At 39.4% G+C, this 22,182-nt stretch overlaps 1 protein-coding gene across 1 annotated transcript in view; it reads right to left on the minus strand.

Annotated features, from left to right (window-relative positions):
* LCP1 (lymphocyte cytosolic protein 1) overlaps positions 1 to 22,182 on the minus strand; it is a 68,580-nt gene that overhangs the window by 28,482 nt on the left and 17,916 nt on the right. Inside the window, exons 2-9 of the mRNA XM_036298244.1 lie at positions 17,976 to 18,063; positions 16,514 to 16,677; positions 15,500 to 15,629; positions 11,047 to 11,179; positions 8,176 to 8,257; positions 5,867 to 6,032; positions 4,333 to 4,475; positions 2,393 to 2,488 (exon numbers count right to left, since the gene is read on the minus strand). Coding sequence (XP_036154137.1) covers positions 2,393 to 2,488; positions 4,333 to 4,475; positions 5,867 to 6,032; positions 8,176 to 8,257; positions 11,047 to 11,179; positions 15,500 to 15,629; positions 16,514 to 16,677; positions 17,976 to 18,039 — 978 coding nt within the window. The 5' untranslated portion in view covers positions 18,040 to 18,063. The remainder of the gene's footprint in view (positions 1 to 2,392; positions 2,489 to 4,332; positions 4,476 to 5,866; positions 6,033 to 8,175; positions 8,258 to 11,046; positions 11,180 to 15,499; positions 15,630 to 16,513; positions 16,678 to 17,975; positions 18,064 to 22,182) is intronic.

The raw sequence follows: 22,182 nt of genomic DNA on the forward strand, positions 1-22,182 counted from the left end.
CTTGCATATTACCCTTTTATTATATAGGACTAGTGGCCCGGTGCACAAAATTTGTGCAGGGGAAGGGGGTGACCCTCAGCCTGGTCTACACCCTCTCCAATCTGGGACCCCTCAGGGGATGTCCGACTGCTGGTTTCGGGCCTAAGCCAGCAGTCGGACGTCCCTCTCACAATGCGGGACTGCTGGCTCCTAACCGCTTGCCTGCCTGCCAGCCTGATCACCCCCTAACTGCTCCCCTGCTGGCCTGATTGATGCCTAACCGCTCCCCTGCCAGTCCGATCGCCCCCAACTGCCCTCCTCTGCCAGCTCGATTGCCCATATCTGCCCTTCCCTGCTGAGACCCTCCTCCTCCTCAGCTGGGACTTGCCTCCTCTGTGCGAGGCGGCGGAGATGCCAGGACCAATCTCATCCGTACCGTGCAGAGCCATGGGACCCCCAGGCCTCACTGCACAGATTGGCTGGCAGGCCCCACCTCTGCTATTCATGTGGCCATCTTATGGTGGCCATCTTGTGATGATGTCATGGGCAAGGGCCACCTAGGCTTTTATTAGTATAGATATGCATAGCCCATGGATATGGGCAATAGGATAGTGAAGTCTTGTGAGGGGGTAAGGGCTGGGAGGAGGAAGGAAAGGGGGGGTGGGAGGAAATGGGATATATTTGTAATACTATCAACAAAGAAAATATATTTTAAAAAATATCCAGTAGATTCTACAATTTATTAAGTGGATTTAATTATTTTCAACCATTGAGCTTACTTTTTATTATTTCTTTTCTACCAAAAATGTTTATTTATTAAGTAATAAATTATATTCCTATTTTTAGTTCATCAAAGATATTTATATCTGCCATTGAAAATGTATGACTAGTATAACCACATTTCCCACACTGAAATGGTACACATGCAACTTAAACAAAATAAACATGATAAGTTATTTAAGCTACATATTGTCATTAATAAATATATAATATCAATTTGGCTTTTGCAGACTTTAGACTGAGAACCACTCACTGAACATATTAAAAGTCAATTCAGCCCTCCTTGGTTTGACTCAGTGGATAGAACATGGGCCTGCAGACTGAAGGGTCCCAGGTTCGATTCTAGTCAAGGGCACATGCCACGGTTGTGGGCTCAATCCACAGTGCGGGGCATGCAGGAGGCATTTATGTTTCTATCTCTCTCTCCCTTTCCTTTCCTCTCTGAAAACAATAAATATATTTAAAAAGTTTATTCATATAGTTTTAGAGAATCTCCTGTCATTTGTAAGCAAGCAGACTCTTAGTAGAAGACTCTTGTTGAATTATGCTCCACTGTCCTTAAAGCTCTGAAAAGTCTATGAAAACACCAATTTTCAGAAAACAGAACTTCAGACTAGAATTATTTCTTAATATGATGCTTTACTAGATAACACTATATGCATTATACAGTTCATGAGCTTTACTTCTCATTCAGGAATGAATTGATTTTAATATTAACTCATTGGGTTGAAGTCTAATAATATTAATTGAGGCACAAAAATAGGTAAGATGATTTCTCAAGATCAATATTAAAATGGTGGCAAAACTAAAGTTTTGACATTCAGACTCATGCTATGCCCACTATTTTTAAGAATGCTCAAACAAGACACTTCTAAGAATTCACACATCCTGCCCAGTCTTTTCCTCCCATTACCCTTAGTGATGTAGTGAGGGAGGGCTGTGGCTGGGTGAATTTTGGAGCCACTCTTAGGTTTAAATTCTTGTTGTACCAGGCACTGGGCTCTGTGGCCGTGAGATGATTATTAGCTTCTCTGACCTTCAGTTTTCTCAACAATAAAGCAGTTTAACATTTATCTCAGTGATGTTTGTAAGGATTAGAGGCTGTATACGCAACATGCCTTGCACAGGACCTGGCACATTGGAGGAACTCAACAAGAAGGGATTCCTTTTTTTTTAAATTATTGCTAGAGGAAAAGGGCCCCAGACTTGGATCAAGTTACTTCCAAAAATCTGTCATATGATCTTAATTAAGCCTTCTGATCAGTTTTTATCACTAAAGTGAGAATTTATTTATTTGTATAAATATTTCATCTATTTCCATAAATAATACTCAGGAACCTAAATATGGAAATAATACCCCTTGGTACTGTGGAGCCTATTAAATGATGGGAAATATACAGAAGTGCCTCGTATGGTGGATGGCACTTAATTGGTATTAGTTTCTTTCTTTCCTTAATATTTATTTCCAGGTTAAATTTCCCACAATTATTACCCAAAACTGTTAACAGTTTTTAAAGGTTTTAAACAGAGATGTCCCCTCATGCAACCTCAGAGTCAGGTCATACAGGTCAATGGGACCCCAATGCAAAGGCAGCATTGTGTTCCCTAAACAGAGCTTGGAACATGGCCTTACCCTTAGTCCTGACATGTCGATCACAACAGCAGGAATACCTTCTTCATCTCCTTTTGGAGCAACCTGTTCCAGCAGGTGGTAATAAGCTTTTGAGTCCTGTGAGAAATTACAATTTTAAATTACTTACTTTGTACAATGACTTCCCAAAAGCAAATATTTTTCATTTCTTATTTAACTATCATTCAAGAATGCAACTTTATTAACAAAGCTGGAAACATTCACTAATTTGAATTTTCTATTTCTCTGTTTACATACTATATTTGCTTTTATTTTTACAATGAGTATAACATTAAAAACTATAGGACATACACAAAGGGAAACCCAAAGATGTAAATACTATTCCTTTGACCTTAAGGGAGAAAAATAATTTACAAACATGTATTAAATTATATACAGGAAAATATATATACCTTTATATTGCTGAAGTCAGTCAGCTAAAGTTTAATTTTTAAAAAGTGACAGGAAAAGGAAGCGGAAGTTTAAAAAAGAGTTTAAAAATACACTTAAATAGATAATAAGCAAAAGAAGAATATTTTAAACAAGCAGTTTTTATGTAAAAGGAGAGATATTGAGATGACAAGTTAATTTAATCTTTATCCAGAAGCTAGAAAAAGTGGTTAAGCTTAGTTATAGCAGATTGTATGTAGATAGTGGACTATTATGTTTTCTTAGATTCTGGAAATATGCTTATTGAAAAATAGCATATTTCTCAGAATTGTAGTCTTAAAATTATAGATGTACTAGAGGCCCGGTGCATAAAATCATGCACGGGAGGGGTGTCCCTTCAGCCCAGCCTGCACCCTTTCCAATCTGGGACCCCTTGGGGGATATCCAACTGCTGGTCATCCCAGGAATTGGGCCTAAACTGGCAGTCAGACATCCCTCTCACAATCCTGGACTGCTGGCTCCTAATTGCTCACCTGCCCACCTGCCTGGTCACCCCTAACTGCCCCCCCCTCCCCCCCCCGCTGGCCTGATTGTCCCTAACTGCCCCTGCTACTGGCCTGGTCACCCCTAACTGCACCCTCCCCGCCAGCCTGGTTGCCTCCAACTGCTCCCCCCTGCTGGCCTGGTCACCCCCAACTTCCCCCCGCCACTGGCCTAGTCGCCCCTCAGGGCCCCCCTGCCATCCTGGTCACCCCATGCAGCCTGCTGTTCAGTCATTTGGTCGTCCCTCACTAACCCCCCCCTACTGGCCCGGTCGCCCCACGCAGCTTGCTTGTTCAATCTTTTGGTCGTTCCTTACTAACCCCCCTGCTGGCCTGGTCATAGGCAGCCATCTTGTGAGGATGTGAGGGTTAATTTGCATTTTACCTCTTTGTTATATAGGATTCTCATTTAATGAAAGCATGCAGATTTTTAGGTAATTTATTTAAGCCATTTAAAGAGATTTTCATTTATCTTAAAGATTGAAAAAATAGCTGTTGTTATTTTTGTTGTTGTTTTGTTTTTGAAACTGGATAGGGCCTGGGGAGAGCGGGCGTATGTGTGCTCACCACCTGTGACATTAGAAAGATGAGAACAAGAGAATGCCAGCTATTGATGTTGCACCTGTGGAAACTGAATTTCATCTCTTTTCTTTCTGCCCTCCCCTCCTAATTTTCACTGCAGCTATTTTAAAGCTAGTGAAAGTTCCATGCAGGTGTTAGGCATGAATAAAATCTGCCTACCACATGTTCCATCTGTTTAGCTTTGCTAAGAATCAACTTATTTCATCTGATCCTAAGAAACCTATTTCATTCACTCTAGTGCAGGGGTAGGAAACCTTCTTTCTGCCAAGGGACATTTGAATATTTATAACATAATTCGCAGGCCAGACAAAATTATCAACTTAAAAATTAGCCTGCTATATTTGGTCAAACATTTAATGAACTCACTCCTAATGCCTTGGCAGGGCCAGACCAAACGATTTTGTGGGCCTCAAGTTACACTTCTCCTACCTTGATGTCGGTACTGAAGTTGCTGATTTTGTTGCAGCCTGAGTTTTCCAGGTGGTAATTAGCCCATCTCAGCAGGAGCTCCTCAGGGGAGAGCTTCATCAAATCCTCCAGACTCTCCCCTTCTCTCAGAAGAGCAATCAGAACTGAGGAAGCACAAAAGCAGAAGTAAAATGAATACAGGGATATTTGGGAGGATTAGTTATAACTTCCATTGTGCTCTGCTGGAAAGCCAAAGATAGCAACTTTATCTCTCTAGGGTAAAGATACTCACAGCTTTTCCCATGGAGTAAATACTTTATTATTATTCCCTAAAAAAAGGTGTAGGTTACTGTGAGTTAATTTATTATCTCTAATTTTCAGATGGGAAAGAAATGGCACCAATTAATCTCAATGCTATGCCTAAGAGTAAGTTGGTAGAGCCAAGGAAATAAATAAGACTATTGGCTCAGAACACTCCACGGGGTCTGTCAGATCACATTTCATGAGATGACAACATTTTTGCTTTTAAGTGATCAATTTTGTAATAATGACTATGTTCTATAGATTGTGTTTAATATTTCAAATGCTTTCTTGAATAATTATAGCAGCTCAAAAAGTAGAATAAACTCTTTCTTCTATATTTTCCAGATGAATACATATTTCTTGCTCAGTTAAAAAATTTAAATTTAACTGAGGTCATTATTTGCAAATTGATAGTCTTTCTCGTGGACTCTGAGTTCTCTATTTGTTTTTCCTTCTTCTTTATATTATGCTTAATATATTGGTTTTATATTACCCCAGGATTCTTCACAGGTTATTGTGATTTGGACTTTAAAAGTATATAATAACTTTATATATATATATATATATATATATATATATATATATATATATACACTTTATATATAAATTATAAAGATTAGAATTTGGCTACAGATTTTGTATTGGTAGGATCTGTACCTGAAAATCAAAAAGTAACACTATATTTTACATAATACTTATCAAGATCTATTACTTCTGTCTAAAGGACAGGGCTGTAATTGTTTAAATGCAGATAGGATGCTCAGAGCAACTAGAAATAGATTCACAGCTGCATATTTAGCTGAGAACTTTGAAACACTAAATGTAATTTTCTATCATCTTGGTAAGAACTACACCAAGTTTCTCCTAATCTATTGTTATCACTGCAGTATATGAATGTGAATCGCTTCATAAAACACAAGTTAAAAGTAGACTTGTTACAAAGTGTCCAAAAGCAAAATTAACTCAGAAAAGCTCTTGAGGTTGGAGTCGCAGACAGCTAGACTGAGTTATAGGTTCTAAAAATGCATTATTATTAGTCTGTAGTCTTAAAAAGCTTTTGTTCCATCATTTAAAAAATCTAATCAGCATGGATAAAATCTATTATATTAATACAATGAATTCAATATAACTGTAGTTTTAAAAAAATTGAGGATTCTGAGCTTGACTATTCCTGACATCACCTCCTACAGCCCCCAACACATGCAGTAATAAAAAGCCATGTCACTGATAACATTTGAAGCTTTACTTGTACCTTCATTTCTGCTGAGTTCAATGTCGGCAAACAACCCAATCTTGATGACTTGCCACAAAAGTCCCAGGACCAGGTAAGGCTTCCCCTCCTTTAAGTCCTCAGCCCCGATGTTAACCACATGGCACCCGATGGCTGAGGCAGAGTTCAGAGCCAGATTCAAATTCTCCTGTGGAAGAAAAAGTATGAAAGTTTTTTAAAAATCTTTATTGTTGAAACTATTACATATGTCCTCTTTTTTCCCCCCATTGACCTCTTCCAGCCCGCCCTCTCCACCCCAGGCCTTCACCACCCTATTTCCTGTATCCATGGGTTATGCATATATGTATACAAGTTCATTGGTTGATCTCTTCCCACCACCCACCCTCCCCTGCCTTCCATCTGAGGTTTGACAATTTGTTCGACGCTTCTATGTTTTAGATCTATTTTTGTTCATCAGTTTATGTTGTTCATTAGATTTCACAAATGAGTGAGGCCATGCAAGTTTTGCTTTTGATTTTGCAAATACTAAATGATGATTCCTGATTGGCAGCAATAACAATATTTTGTTTCTGGAAACTTCACAGGTGTAGAGGCACTAGATTTTGACACTGAGAAAAGCAGTGAGTAATAACTGGAAAAGGAAATCCAGTAACCCACACAGGACTTATGCAGTACCTAGTCAATCAAACCAGAACCCTGAGTTGAAGACCCATTCTGGTCAGGATGAAACAAATGAGTCATATATTTTTCCATCTTGCTATGTGATGGTGCCTTCACACTCAATATCTCCATCAGCCAGAAAAAAAAGGGGGCACCTTTGAGGGGAGAACATACCCTCATTACCTTGTCACTGTCTATCATTAATAACACAATTGTTATCAAGGTCACAAAAGAGAGTAAGAAAATAGCTTTTTGACTTTCAGATTTTATATTAAAGGAATAAAAAATGTACAAATCAAATTTGTAGAAAAGATAGAGTGGTTCTTACTAGGACAATTTGTTGAGTATTGGAAATATCTAGGGACCTTGAGCACATACACATTTACACAAACACACACCCATGTGTTCACACACACATGCACACATGTGTATAGATTATATGTTGTTATCACTAACAACAATGTATATAATGTAACTCACAGTTGGAATACTGTGAGTCAGTGAAATTTTCAGTCTAGAATCTATATACTATTCTTAGGTTCAACAAGGAGAATTTATCAGTCAGAGATGTATAGAAGTTGGTTTTATGATAAATTAACAAAACAAAATACTGGCCACTAGTCAAATAGGGAAAGTACCTATAAGAAGAAAAGTATTTTTTAACCCTAGTGTATAGTTCAAATGATGAGTGAAAAATACCAATTCTTCTGACCAAGATTATGAGTAAATTTAACATTAAGTTCCTTCATATAGGTTTAACATCATTGTTCTTTTTGGTTAACAATTCCATTTTAAAAGTACACAGGATTACCTGGCCAGCATGGCTCAGTGGTTGAGCATTGACCTATGAACCAGGAGATCACGGTTTGACTCCTAGTCAGGCCACATGCCCAGGTTGCGGGCTCTATCCCCAGTGTGGGGCGTGCAGGAGGCAGCTGATCAGTGATTCTCTCTCATCAGTGATGTTTCTGTCTCTCTCTCCCTCTCTCTTCCTTTCTGAAATCAATAAAAAAATATAATTTTTAAAAGTCTTCAGGGTTGCTTAAGTTCAAACAGGATGTAATATATTGTTCATGATTTAAGAAATGAGACATGGCTTCTGAGCAAGAGAATTACAATAATGTTAAATACTGGAACATAACATAGAAATACAGCTTACTTACTACCAGTTGGTTATTGTTCCAGTTAATCAACTCACTGAAGGTATACAAAAGGTTATATTTATCACTGTGGTGGCTGCAGCAAAGAGCACTGTGTAGGCTCTAAGAACACTTGCCGTTTTTCACACCCTCACTTTGAGAAAGTCTTACCTTTTCTGCTAAAATGCTATGTATCTGGCATCAGCTCAACGATAAATTGCTGGGGTAAGTTTAAGTTAAAACTTTACCAATGTGAATTTTATTCATCAGCAGCCAAAACAAAGAATTCCCAAACTATTCACACCAGGCTAACCTTCTCCCACTTCCAATACCCCATCCCCCACCCCTGTTATTTTCATAAAAGAACAAACATAAATGTGTTCCTCTATCTGCACTAGTCATGACAATCACCAGCCCAAAGCCTGGGGTTTGGGAATAATGTCTGAGCCCTGAACAAGTGTGACTCAGCACTTCTGGTGAGAATTCACTCCAAGCACAACCCTCTTTGAAAGTAACAGAGGGAAGACATACCTGAATAGTGAAAGGGGTGAGTTTCTTTTTGTTTATTGTTCTTTCATCAATTGTGTCAGGCACTGATAGGTTGATCATTTTACTGAAAGAGAAACAAGTTAAAGAAATCAGGCTTCTAAATAACAGGACCCAGTAACACTGAATTTAAATTCTAGCAATATCATAAGATGGTAACATAATTGTTGCTATCCGGTGTTTAGATATAAAATCAGTTATGCAATTAAATTTTTTTCTATGTTTTTATTGATTTCAGAGAGGGGAAGGGAAAGGGAGAGAGAAATAGAAATATCAATAATGCGAGAGAATCATTGATCAGCTAGCTCCTGCACACCCCTCCCCTGGGGGTTGAGCCCGCAACCCAGGCATGTGCCCTGACCAGGAATCAAACCATGACCTCCTGGTTCATGGGTCGACGCTCAACCACTGAGCCACACTGGCCAGGCAGTTATACAATTTTGATGAGATTCAAACCATCTGTAGGAAGGGTTAATATTCCTAAACTCATACTAATATATTGAGCCAAAAAATAAGGACCCCACTTCAGTCACTTACCTTAAAAGCTACAAAATTTTCTTGGTTTCCTTAGCATATTAAGAAATTCTGGGAGGAGAGCCAAAGCAAATCCTCCATGAGTACTTCACTTTCTCAGGCATAAAAATTGTTCCACTACGTAAAGTATTATACACTTTTGAGCTTATATGATGTCTCAATTTCTATTTGACACCTGGTCAAACTCTATACCTTTAATTAGTCACCTGATAAAATGTTTTATATCTTCCTGTAGTCATTATTATATCAACACTTTAGAAATTTCACCCATACAAGTAGCTAATACATTGATTAGACAGTCAAAGCCAGCAGGTATTGTTTATGAAAAACTGATTTTACCCAAGTCAGCATTGATTTAACCTTCAACGGGACATAAAAAATAAATTTCCTTAGTTCACCTCCATCTTATTTTTAAAAAGCGAATTAGAAAAAAAATACAAAGAATAATAAATGGAAAGAATATTAAATTTGACTATGACTATTTCTTTTTTTAATGAGATCAGAAATTACATTAACAATTTTCCCAACTACCTTTTTTTTTGGTGGTGGTTGTTTAAAGATGTATTTCTATAACTTTTTCATGTATATATACACATATTTAACTAAAAGACGTTTTACTACAATATAGGCAAAACAAACTCCTAAATTGTAATTTAAAAAAATATGAAATTAGAGTGAACCAGAAGCTCTGGGAGATGGTGCTGCAGAGAGGTGACTTTAAAAAGTGGAAGATACCCATGCCATTGAAAAGTGTGTAGTCCAAATACAGAGACAAAATATCTGGATATAAAAAGATAGTAACAGTTCAAAGCAGGACATTATTATGGCTTCCAAAGTATTACAAAGAACATGTGTTTTAAGAATTCAGTTAAGGCCCTAGCTGGTTTGGCTCATGGATAGATCGTTGGCTTGCGGACTGAAAGGTCCCAGGTTCAGTTCTGGTCAAGGCATGTACCTTGGTTGCGGGCACATCCCCAGTGGGAGGTATGCAGGAGGCAGCATAAAAAAAAATCAATAAAAAATCATAAAAAATCAATAAAATATATGTTTTTAAAAAAGAATTCAGTTAAGGAAGAAATCACTGGAGGTTGGAATAGACCAGAAACTTATACCATATTGGATCTGTATAGAAGGAAAGGATGGGGAGGGCATTCTTTTTTTTTTTTTTTTTTAAATATATTTTATTGACTTTTTACAGAGAGGAAGGGAGAGAGACAGAGAGTCAGAAACATCGATGAGAGAGAAACATCGATCAGCTGCCTCCTGCACATCCCCCACTGGGGATATGCCCTCAACCCAGGTACATGCCCTTGACCGGAATCGAACCCGGGACCCTTCAGTCCGCAGGCCGACGCTCCATCCACTGAGCCAAACCGGCTTCGGCGGGGAGGGCATTCTTAAAAATAAAAGGCAAAGCCACAGTTTCAAATTATAAGCAAGTTACTATATGCTTGCTGTCATTTATAAAGCCATGTATTCAGTACCCTGGACTGGGTTCCTGAGTCAGGGGGTATTGGAAGGTAAAACTAGAAGATTGATGGGGGAGGTTGGGTGCCAACCAAAGGAACCAGGACTTGATCCTATAGGCTAGGTTGTGTTTGTGAGTTTTTAGCAGTTGAATGTTTAAAAAATGAACTCTAATAAATAAAATATCTAAAGCAGAATTGCTCTGGTCAGAGCAGAGAAAAGGGGCTTAAAGTCTTGCCCACCTATCCCTCATTTCAACGCATGGACTCACCTGAGATTGGGCATTTCAAGCCTCCTCACTAATACCATGTTTTATAATGACAGAGAAGCTGCTAAAGCAGCTGCAGAGGCATTTTGAAAGACACCATTGTGAATTGACCAGCTGTGTTCTGAGACCTCCCATAGAAGAATACATTCCTCCTTTTCAGGTGCCCTCAGTTGTGTATTTGTGTACCACTTCCAACTCCCTTAGCATAGGACTTCCATTGTATTAGTCTGTTATCATGCTGCTATTATTAACACTGTCTACTCTCACGTAAGCCATGCTCCAATGAAGCAAAGTGGCATATATCCCCCAAATAATTGCCTGGACCTTGTATCACTGTATCTCTATGTTTATGTTTGTCTCTATACTGTGCATCCTTCTTCTGCACTTAAAAAATAGTAGTTTCACATTTCTTGTTATAATTTGCTCTTGACAATAGGTTTCTCTCCTGGACCTGCCAAGTAAAAGTTCAGAAAAGCATTTCAAGTCCAGCTGACACCAATAGAATTTGGTTTAGGATAAACACAATTGTTGGTATTCCAGAAAATTCTAGCGAAACCTTCGAAAACCAAGAAGGAAGTCTTACTTACCAAAGGACGATGCCGTCCCCAACAGCATTGAAGAGATCATTCGTGTTTGGATTCATTGGGATGACATGCCGACAGTCAGGGTCATTTTCCAGGGCTTTGTTTATCCAATTAACAAAGGCATACTTCTCTTCCTCTGCAAGTAAATGATTAAAATGGATTATTTTCAAAGTAAAAATCTAATATAAAAATTATACCTGTGGATCTTAGATTCTCATGCTCAATAGAGACATTGCAAGGTCATCTCACCCATTATCTGATCTTCTCATATTTATTGACATTTAAAAAATCTTCGATGACTTGGGATATGGCATAGACTCTCTGCTCACTCCAAGTCAGAAAACATTCAGCAAGCAGATTTAGAAGCTATATATATGTATACATATGCAATTATTTTATACTTAAAAGCAAGTATATAGCTACATTTTATATATGTAAATATATATAAATAATAAAGTATATTTTCTTTATATTTATATATAATTTAAATATAAATGTGATCTAATTCTTACAGAATAAAACTGGGAGCTCTGCCTTTATCCATGCTGATTTAAATGTGGGATGATCACAGGCAATCTTTGCAATATCTCTAAATTTTTTTATAATGAAATTACTATGAAATGAAATAATTTGTGATATAATCTTTCTTTCCTACCAGTAAAGTTGCCAAAGGTCAATTTTAAAAATTTTAATAAAACTTCAAGTTATGCCCAGCACTATGATTGTCAATTTGTGTGTCATTAAAAGCAACAGTATCCCTCAGAAGAATCCTAAGTCACAAAAGTTTGAGAAACACTGTATAGCATATCACTGTCTTGAAGTTTCATAATGTACATTTACATAGCAAAAGGCTATGAAAATTTCTGTATTTCAAAATAAATGGCTAAACTTTGTCTTAGGAATTGCAGATGCTACTTAACCATGAACTTATCTTTAAGAACAACTAATGCTTTAAAGAACTCAGTTTGGGGATTGTTGGATTATTATACTGTTTGAGCTATTATAAGTTTCCATCAAGGTTGTTGGATGACAGCTTTCAGAACCTTCAGAATAAATATGCAACTTTCTTACAAATCAATGAAAATATAATTTTTTGGACTATTCAGTTGGCATTAATAATAAACATGGCCCTAAGCAGTTTGGCTTAGTGGATAGAGCGTCGGCCTATGGACTGAAAGGTCCCAGGTTCGATTCTGGTCAAGGGCATGTACATTGGTTGTGGGTGCATCCCCAGTAGGGGGTGTGCAGGAGGCAGCTGATCAATGCTTCTCTCTCATCGATGTTTCCAACTCTCTATCCCTCTCCCTTCCTCTCTGTAAAAAGTCAATAAAATATATTTTTAAAAAAAGAATAAACATGAAATTTAAATGTAGAAGCCTGAGTAGCTCATTTTGTCCAAAAGATTTACAAAGCAATTTTGGCAGCCTTTAATTTATTTTTTAAATGCTGATAAGATTATTTGGGGGAGAGAACCAAGAAGACAGCATAGGTAAACACCTGTACTTGCTGCCTCTCACAACCACATCAAAATTACAACTAAAAGACAGAACAACTATCATCCAGAACCACGGGAAAGCTGGTTAAGTGGAAGTACTACAACTAGAGAGGTACAGAAGAAAGCACACTGAGGCTGGCAGGAGGTGCGGAGGCACAGAATGGGCTGGCACCCAGGTGTGTTGTTTTTTCAATTGGGAGGGAGATACAAGCTCCTGCTTGCTCTGAACTCCAGTTCCGGGCAAGACTATGGGGGAACCCAGACACATATAAGGAGAAACTGGACTGTCTGGCATCAGGGCAGGAATGCTAGGGCGGCTTTCTTTCAGATGGAGGTGTTTTCAGTGGTCATTGTTTCTGCGCTGGGAACTCTCCGGTGCAGGGTTGACTGGCAGCCATTGCTGTTTGCTCCGCCCTGGTAATTCCCTGAGACCCTGCCCCACCCAATTTGCAACCCCACTCAAGCTGTGCATAGTGACTTTTGCATATGAATGGCCTGTCCTTTCTCAGCCTAAAACCTGTCAAACAGGCAGCAGCTGGGTCAGGGAGCCCCAAAGCTGTCTAAACAAGGTCCAAGGCTGGCAGTAGCAGCCTGCCTTGCTTCACAGCTGGGCCTCGTCTGGGCACTTCTAAACCCATTACAAAGAGGAGGAATCTGAAAATCTCTCTGTAGCTACTGCTGAGTGGCCCCAGGAAGTGGCTGACTTTGCACCTCCTTGGAGATCCAAGAGCCAGTGTACCCAGTGGTCAGTGTGAGACCATACCAGGTTACAACTCTTCACATTCATAAGTGACACACTCAGGGGACAGATTCAGTGAGTACCAAAGCCCCACTGAAACAAATCTTGCCCCATAAGGGTGTCTCCTGCACAGCAGCTCTCCCACTGTAGACACAGCTGGTCCTCATAACCAATTGGCCTGGAGGTCAATTCCTCCAGTGATACCAACATCAATCAAGGCTTAACTACAACAGGACTGTGCACACAGCCCACAAAAGTGTGCACCAAGAATGTCCACCTCAGGTGATTGAGGAGGTTGAGCCTCTGGGCCCCATAGGACACCTACCACACAAGGCCACTCTATCAACTCAAGGAGACTTAGCAGCTACCCAGTACATAGAAACAAACACAGGGAAGCAGCCAAAATGTGGAGACAAAGAAACCTGTCATAAATGAAAGAAATGGAAGGAAGCAAAATACTGGATACAGGCAGTCCTCGGGTTACGTCAGACTCGATATACGTCATTTTGTGGTTACATCGCCATCTCCCATTTACAGTATTTATATGAAAAAAAGTTCCATCATTTTGACGTATGTACATATGTGCTTTATGTTTTTTATTATTTATTTACCACAAGTAAAGGTCAGGAATTGTTCTTTCTTTTAAATTTTTTTTTACTGTTTCACTTCATTACTGCTGTATATGTGTTCCATGTGAGTGATGTAGGTACTCATGTAAGTGGGTTCCGGCTTATGGCGAAAATCACATTACATCACACCATAGGAATGGATCTCCGATGTAACCCAAAAATCTACTGTATAGAGTTCAAAACCACAGTTATAAGGTTACTCAAGAATCTTTTAGAAACCTCTGAGAAACTTAGTAAGACCTTCAACGATCTTAGTCAGAATGCCAAAAAAAAAAAAGAAAGAAAAGAAAAAGGACCAGTCAGAAATTAAGCATACACTGACTGAAATAAAGAATAATATACAGAGATTCAACAGTAGACTAGACGATCCCAATAGTCAAGTCAAAGATTTGAAATATGAAGAAGCAAAAAACACCTGACCGGAAGAGCAAAAAGAAAAAAGAATCCAAAAATATGAAGATAGTGTAAGGATCCTCTGGGACAACTTCAAATGTACCAACATCCGAATTATGGGGTGCCATAAGGAGAAAGAGAGCAAGATGTTGAAAACCTATTTGAAGAAATAATGACTGGAAACTTCCCCTACCTGGTGAAAGAAATAGACTTACAAGTCCAGGAAGCACAGAGAACCCCAAACAAGAGGAATCCAAAGAGGACCACACTAAGACACATAATAATTAAAATGCCAAGGGCAAAAAACAAAGAGAGAATCTTGAAAGCAGCAAGAGAAAGACAGTCAGTTACCTACAAGGGAATACCCATACGACTGTCAGCTGATTTCTCAACAGAAACTATGCAGGCCAGAAGAGAGTGGCAAGAAATATTCAAAGTGATGAATAGCAAGAACTTACAACCAAGATTACTCTACCCAGCAAAGCTATCATTCAGAATTGAAGTTCAGATAAAGAGCTTCACAAGAAAAAGCTAAAGGAGTTCAGTACCACCAAATCAGTATTATATGAAATGCTGAAGGGTATTCTTTAAGAAGAGGAGGAAGAAGAAAAAAGTAAAGATAAAAATTATGAACAACAAAGTGACAACAAATACATATCTATCAACAAGTAATCTAAAAATCAAATGAATAAAAAATCTGATGAACAGAATACACTGGTGAATATAATAAAATCAGGGGCATGGAAAGGGAGCAGACTGACAATTCTCGGGGGAAGGAGGTGTGGGGGGTACAGGAAGAGATTGGACAAAGATCTTACACCTAATGACAAGGACAATGAGGGGGGGGGTTGAGAGCCTGGGGTGGGGGGGGGGTAACCGGGTGGAGGGGAGCTATGGGAGGAAAAAGAGGAACATCTGTAATAATCTGAACAATAAAGATTTAAAAAAAGATTATTTGGTATTGGGCCCTACCTAGACCTGGAACTACTGGCCCACTTATGCAATGAAAAATAGGCAATAGTCAATAAATTAATCTTAACTTCTATCTTTCTTTGTATCCCTTAAGTCTGAATACTAAGTTTAGAGCCTGTAATCCCAGAAGACACCCTTTCTACATGGTTCCCTCTCCCTCTGCCCTCAGCTCTTGCCTCATCCCAATACCCTCTCTACCTCCATCCCACACCCATTAGTACAACTTACCTGAATAGGAGTGTTGGGTGTCAACACTAGACTGCTCTGAAGTACCACCAATTGCACAAATCCCTTCCTTCTTATTGATTGCTTTTCTAAAGGTCTTGGCAACGTCGGTGCTTTTTAGGCCATGAAAAACCTGCAAAAATATAATCCTATATAATAAAAGGCTAACATGCAAATAGACTGAATGGCGGAACAACCAGAACAACCAAACAAGTGGTTGCTATGATGTGCCCTGACAACCAGGGGGCATGTGTGGAACATGGCGGGCATTGGCCATGGCAGGATGGTGGAGCAGGTGAGCAGGGGTGCCAGACCAAGGCGGGGCACTGGTTGCTGTCATTGAGACGAGCCTCTTGTGGTTGCTGAAAATTCTTTGCTCCTGTGCGCAGTGGTGCGCCACAGTCCTACCCGGCGCTCGCACCTGGGCTGGCTCCGCTCACACCTGTTGCTGGCACTGGAGCCATCATTCACACTCACTGCCAGTGCCTGGCACTGGTCCCAATAACTTGGCGCCATCAGTGGGTGCAAGTGGTGGCCGCCAGCCATGATTGCCCCTGAGGGCTTCTCCACCACCCCATGCACCTGAGGGGCGATCGGGGCAGCAGCTGCTGCTGGCACCCACTGACAGTGCTGGCCCCACTTGCACCCCTCCTGGCGCCGGCCTCAATCGCTCTGCACTGTCAGCGGGTGTGAGTGGAGCCGGTGCTGTCAGTGCATGGGAATGGCGGTGGAGGGAGTGGGGCTGCCAGCAGACAGGGGACGGGGGAAAGGAGCTGGGAGGGGGCGTGGAGGACGGGCCAAGACCTGCCCCTGTGCCCCTCGTGGCCCACAGTTCCTTTCAAGGTGCAGGAATTTGTGCACTGGGCCCCTAGTGTATCTATAGAAACCCAATATGTGATCAAGAAAACCACAAAGATACGTAATGTTGAAGCAAGGTGAGTGGAAATACATTTCTGTATATTTTTTTGAATTAAAGTTCCAAGTTTCAAATGCATCTCCTTGTATTATGCATCATACCTTCATAAACTCATCAAAACTGATCCTCCCATCCTGGTCCAGATCACCTGTAGCCATCAAGTTTTCTGTAATTTCTCTCACTCTGTATCCAGGCAGAGGCAAGCAAGCAGCCTTGAACAGGTCATTCAACTCATTGCAGCTGATGTACCCATTCCCATCAGTATCTGTAAGGCAAATGACCAAGTGTAGTTTCAGAGCAATTCAACTAAGACCATGAAGAAAAATGAGCGAGGGCTAGGTTAGAAATGAACAGGCAGCAGGGCAATCATTCAGGGGTGATGACCTGATCCTGTGCAAGAGTTGGACTCTCACAAGAGGCCTGTTGCTATTGGATATGTTCCTTAACATCACTTTCAACATTCAGGAGTCACAATTTCAAAATAGAAGTCTGGCAACAGAATCTAAAGGGTCTCTAATAAAATCAGATGAGAAAATAATAATAAATCATAGGCTTAGAGATAAGGAGTAAGAAAAAGTATTAGAATTCAGAGAATAAACACCACTGGACGCAGGAGAAATGATACAAGGATACAATTGACCCTGCAGCACTTCTGTCTTTCAGTTGACTCTCCTCTGAGTGTAAATCAGAAGTAGAAACATAACAAAGGATATCTTCCTTGCCATTAGGGCGTCAGGTGCCTGGCAACCTACCATGTCTGATAGCTAACGTTTCAAAGATATGCATCGTATGTAGTGCTGTCCCACCTTATGGAAGAAATTTTTCTTGAAAATGCAATGACAGGGAACCATATTGGTGAACAGAAATTGTTTACATAATTGCTTGGTCTGCTGGTGAATCCAGGCCTTTATTTAGAAGTCATTATTTTATAAACTTTACAAAGGGATTTCCAAATTGTCAAGCTTGGTTTGTAAAAAAATAAATAAAGATGATATGATAAAAAAGTATTATGAAATAAATAAATTATACAAAAAACCACATAGAAAACAATAACAACAAAGAAAGTAGATGCAATAAAAAGATGAGACTTAAGAGCCATTACCAGGAAAAGCTACAGGTAAGAAAGGGCCCATAGCCCTAACCGGTTTGGCTCAATGGATAGAGCGTCGGCCTGTGGACTCAAGGGTCCCAGGTTCGATTCCGGTCAAGGGCATGTACCTAGGTTGCGGGCACATCCGCAGTAGGGGGTGTGCAGGAGGCAGCTGATTGATGTTTCTCTCTCATTGATGTTTCTAGCTCTCTATCCCTCTCCCTTCCTCTCTGTGAAAAATCAATAAAATATATTTTTTAAAAAAAGAAGGGCCCATATTTCATGTTTTGATAGAGAAAGAAGCATTTTCTTGAAAGATATCTTTCAGAATTAAATTCCCTAACTCCTTTAACCAATACCATTACATTCGTGCTACTTCTGCTATATTTTTTTTCATTTTGTCATTTCAATGAATCTGTCCTGAAGTCAATAAAGAAGAGAATTGTGCCACTTGAGGTACCAGATCTACTCACCAACTTTGGCAAAAGCTTCTCTGAGCTCCATCATTTCTTCATCAGACACTGATCCTCTGGCCATTTTTTATTGCTTTAGGCAACAGATCTGCAGAGGGGAAGAACATAAGGAATGACTGTTGTGCATGTTAATTCTTGGTGTGCCAATTTCTTTAAAAAGCAATTTCCATTTATTAAGTGAAGAACTATTTCTCTGCATCCCTCATGATTTATAACTATCTTTCAAAAGTGTAAGAACTAGTTTTTCTTTTTTTCTTTGTTGTTGTTTTTTAACCTTCCATATGGTGGTGTCCGAAGATGGGTCTCACCAGTCTCTCCTCTCCCTATTATGTACTGCTGCTTACATTAGGAGCAGAGCTGATTTCCCTCCCCTGGAACCTGGCCTGATCCTGTGACTGCTTTGACCATTTAGAAGGCTAGAAAATCTATGTCTCAATTAGAAACTTCTGCTTTCTTCCTTTTGGAATTCTCATTCTTGGGATGTTCCCTCTCACTGCCATGCAGTGAGATGTCCAAGTCACACAAAGAAGCCAATGAAGGGGAACTGGATGCTCTGGTTAGCAGTTCCTGCTGTGCCTCCAGCTGACAGGCAGTTTCAACTGCCAGCCACCTGACTAGGCCATTCTGGATGTTTCAGCCCATTTGAGCCCCCAGGTGTCCATAATCTAGTTAACATCACATGGAGTTGAAGAATCACCCAGTTGTGCCCATGAAACCAACAGAGTCAAAAGAGATGATAACATGATTGTTTTAAATCACTAAACTTTGGAGTAGTTTGCCACACAGCAATATACAAGTAAAAAAAAAAAACCCACTTAACTTTTATCTAGATGTCTTTTAGACACATTGTCATGTTCATATTTAAAATTAATATATTTGACCAGCACAACAGATACATTTTATAACTTACAAGGATGTTATCAAAATTCTATAAACATTTAGAGAAAAAGAAAGAAAATTTGACTAATAATCAATATATGGGAATCTGAGGAGCTTTTAGGTGTTCTCTTCTCAGAAAGGCTAGTTTTGCTGAGAAATGTAATGCCAGTGCTAGAGTTACTTCTCTTTTCCTGTGCATTATTGCTGCCTTGGGTGGGTAGAAAGAGAATGAAACATAAAATGGATTATATTGGAGAATATAATGCCCTTAGCTAATCCACACCAGTATGTTTCAAATAAGACTTTCACTAAATCTTACTGGATTTCCTGGTGGGGTGGGTGGGAGTGTGGAGGATGGGATATTTATATAATTATATTTTGGGCATGTTAGTGAAACTACTGATTTTTAAAAATATTTTAAATTTGTGACAGGATGTTTTAAATTGATTTCCTTTTCTACATTTTTACATTATTCTATAATGCTGTACTTGTTCCTAGTGGCAACCAACAAGCATCCAAAAATGGAGACAATTTTAACACTTAAATCTGCAGGCCAAAAATGCATTATGCTTAATTTTGTAAATCCACATCCATAATTCACCAACTTACTATCCTGTCATGTACATATATCAGTGCTTTCAAATGTTTGTTTCCCCATATGATCCTTTGTTAACAGAAACTTTACATGTAAATAAAAGTGAACAAATGAAAACAAAACCATAAGACCAATTCTAGGAGCCTTTGGTTGAAAAAAACCCAAATGTTCTCCTGCCTCCACTATCCCACCTCCTTGTCACCATATGTGGAAACTCCAGGGAGAATCATTTAAAAATTGTGGAATTAAATACACACACACACACACACACACACACACACTCTAGAGGCCCGGTGCACGAAATTTGTGCACTGGGGAGGGGGTATCCTTCAGCCCAGCCTGCATCCTCTCCAATCTGGGACCCCTCAGGGGACGTCCGACTGCTGGTTTAGGCCCAATCCCTGTGAGATCAGGCCTAAACTGGCAGTCAGACATCCCTCTCATAATCCGGGACTGCTGACTCCCAACCGCTTGCCTGTCTGCCTGCCAGATTGCCCCTAACCACTTCTGCCTGCCAGTCTGATCACCCCATAACCACTACCCTGCCAGCCTGATTGATGCCTAAGTGCTTCCCTGCCGGTCCGATTGCCCCCAACTACCCTCCCCTGCAGGCCTGGTCGCCCCAACTGCTCCCCCCCTGCAGGCCTGGTCAGCCCCAACTGCTCTCCCCTGCTGACCTGATCGCCCACAACTGCCCTTCTCTGCCAGCCACCTTGTGGTGGCCATCTTGTGCGAGGGTGTGACAGTCAATTTGCATATTACCTCTTTATTATATAGGATAGTAGAGGCCAGATGCACGAAATTCGTGCAAGAGTAGGCCTTCCTTCCCCGGCTGCCGGCACTGGCTTCCCTCTGGCACCCAGGACCCGGGCTTCCCTTACAAACCTGGCTTCATCTGGAAGGTCATCTGGAAGGATGTCTGGTCTAATTAGCATATTACGCTTTTATTATTATAGATATATAGATAGTTATTTTTAAAATTCCTTGAACATATATTTTACTATCAATAAAAATTAATTTTTTATTATTTACCTTATCTATTTAAAAAGGCCTTGGCCCATTGGGATAATAGAAAGTGTTGAGGCCTTAACTGTATAAGCAAACACAATCTCATTTATACATCATGATAACCCTCAGAGGTAGGGCCTGGCTATCTGACTGCCTTATCTTCTCTTCAATTCTCTTTCTTCCTTTTTGTCTACCTGTCTCTCTATCTACCTCCCTCCTGTATTTTTTTTCTTTCTTCCTTCTTTTTCACCATCTTGTTTCAAAAAAAAATTTGAGCCAAGTTACGAGGATATATCCAAATTTGAGAACTAAGCCAATAAGATTATGTAATCTGTGAGGAGAAATATGATGTTGGCAGGGAAGAGTGTTAATACTTCAAATACATGGTTAGGACTGCATATTTTGCCAGAAGTGGGCTGAAAATCTAGTTCCATGTTCTTCAGAAATTAATGCAAAAAAGAAAACATCATCAATTACATAATTTACTCTATTTATACGAGACAAACCAATTTTCTTAGGGCTGCAGAAGTAAGATTGATAGTAATACCATTATCCAGGTCTCAAAATGAAGACACTTGGGGGATGTAGTAAACACAGTTTTTTTTTTAGTTTTTTTTTTTTTTATAACTTCCATCAATGAAGGCTAGTGGCATAAGTATATATATTCTCATTTTTTAGGGCAGGAAGCAGAAGCTCAGAGAAATTAAGGTACATTATCCCAGATTACACAGGTAGGTAGAAGAGCAGCCAGGATTCCAACTCTCAATTTTTTCTCCTCTCCCATGATGTCTATTCAGGTTCAATGCCTTCACATTTCTGTTAGACACTCATTTCATCCATCCATTCATTCACTCTGAATTTTTCATTAAGTACCTTTAATATGTATAACCCATGGAAGATTAAAAATAACTGGAATACAGAAAACATATCTAAGTATTTTAACTTGGGAAGCTTTTGCTTTCATGTATTAAAACAGAAATCAAGGCTTCTGTTTTAAGAAATTAGTATATAACTTTGTACACTTTACTAAATTCTGGTGACTAATTTGGCTTGATTCTCTTTTATACTCTCTACCAAAACTCTATGTATGTATTAAGAGAAGGCTCTCCCCCATCATATTTTAACAAGGTTTTTGGTAAAATCTGGCCTAAAGTGCTAGAGCTGGCCAGCCCTAATTTCTAGGCTTTAGGTGTCTTAACATCTCTTGGTTCATGAATGTTCATAAGATTATGAAATAAATTCATCCACTTAACAAATATTTAATGAAAGCCTACTATAAGCAAGGTGCTGTTCTTCATTTCAGGTGAGGCATGTCTACAATGACCTAATTACCTGGAAAGCATGAAACAATGTGAAAAGTAAAGAGAATGAAGGGGATCTCTAAATTGAAACTTGGCCCTATCCTTTGACATAAGAGTTGTAGATTTTAGACCACTATAAGAGACTGGGGAGAAACACAAGAAAAGGCAGAAGTACAAGAAATGAGAATACATTTAAGGGTCAAGAGCAGGGCCAAGGAAGAAAAGACTTACATTTTGAGGTGGAAAAAAAAATAAGATCATGCTATTGTGAAAAAGTAGAAAACCATTTTAGCCTAAAAATTTCATCACCCAATTCAAATAAAAGACCCAAGAAGAGAAAAAAAGCATTATTTTAAATCCATGTAAAATAATGCTTTTTAAGCCATGCCAGGTAGGTAAAGATGAAAAATCTAAGCATCTGAAT

This window comes from Myotis myotis, unplaced genomic scaffold (assembly GCF_014108235.1).
Source record: "Myotis myotis isolate mMyoMyo1 unplaced genomic scaffold, mMyoMyo1.p scaffold_m19_p_3, whole genome shotgun sequence".
In the NCBI taxonomy this organism is placed as follows: domain Eukaryota; kingdom Metazoa; phylum Chordata; class Mammalia; order Chiroptera; family Vespertilionidae; genus Myotis; species Myotis myotis.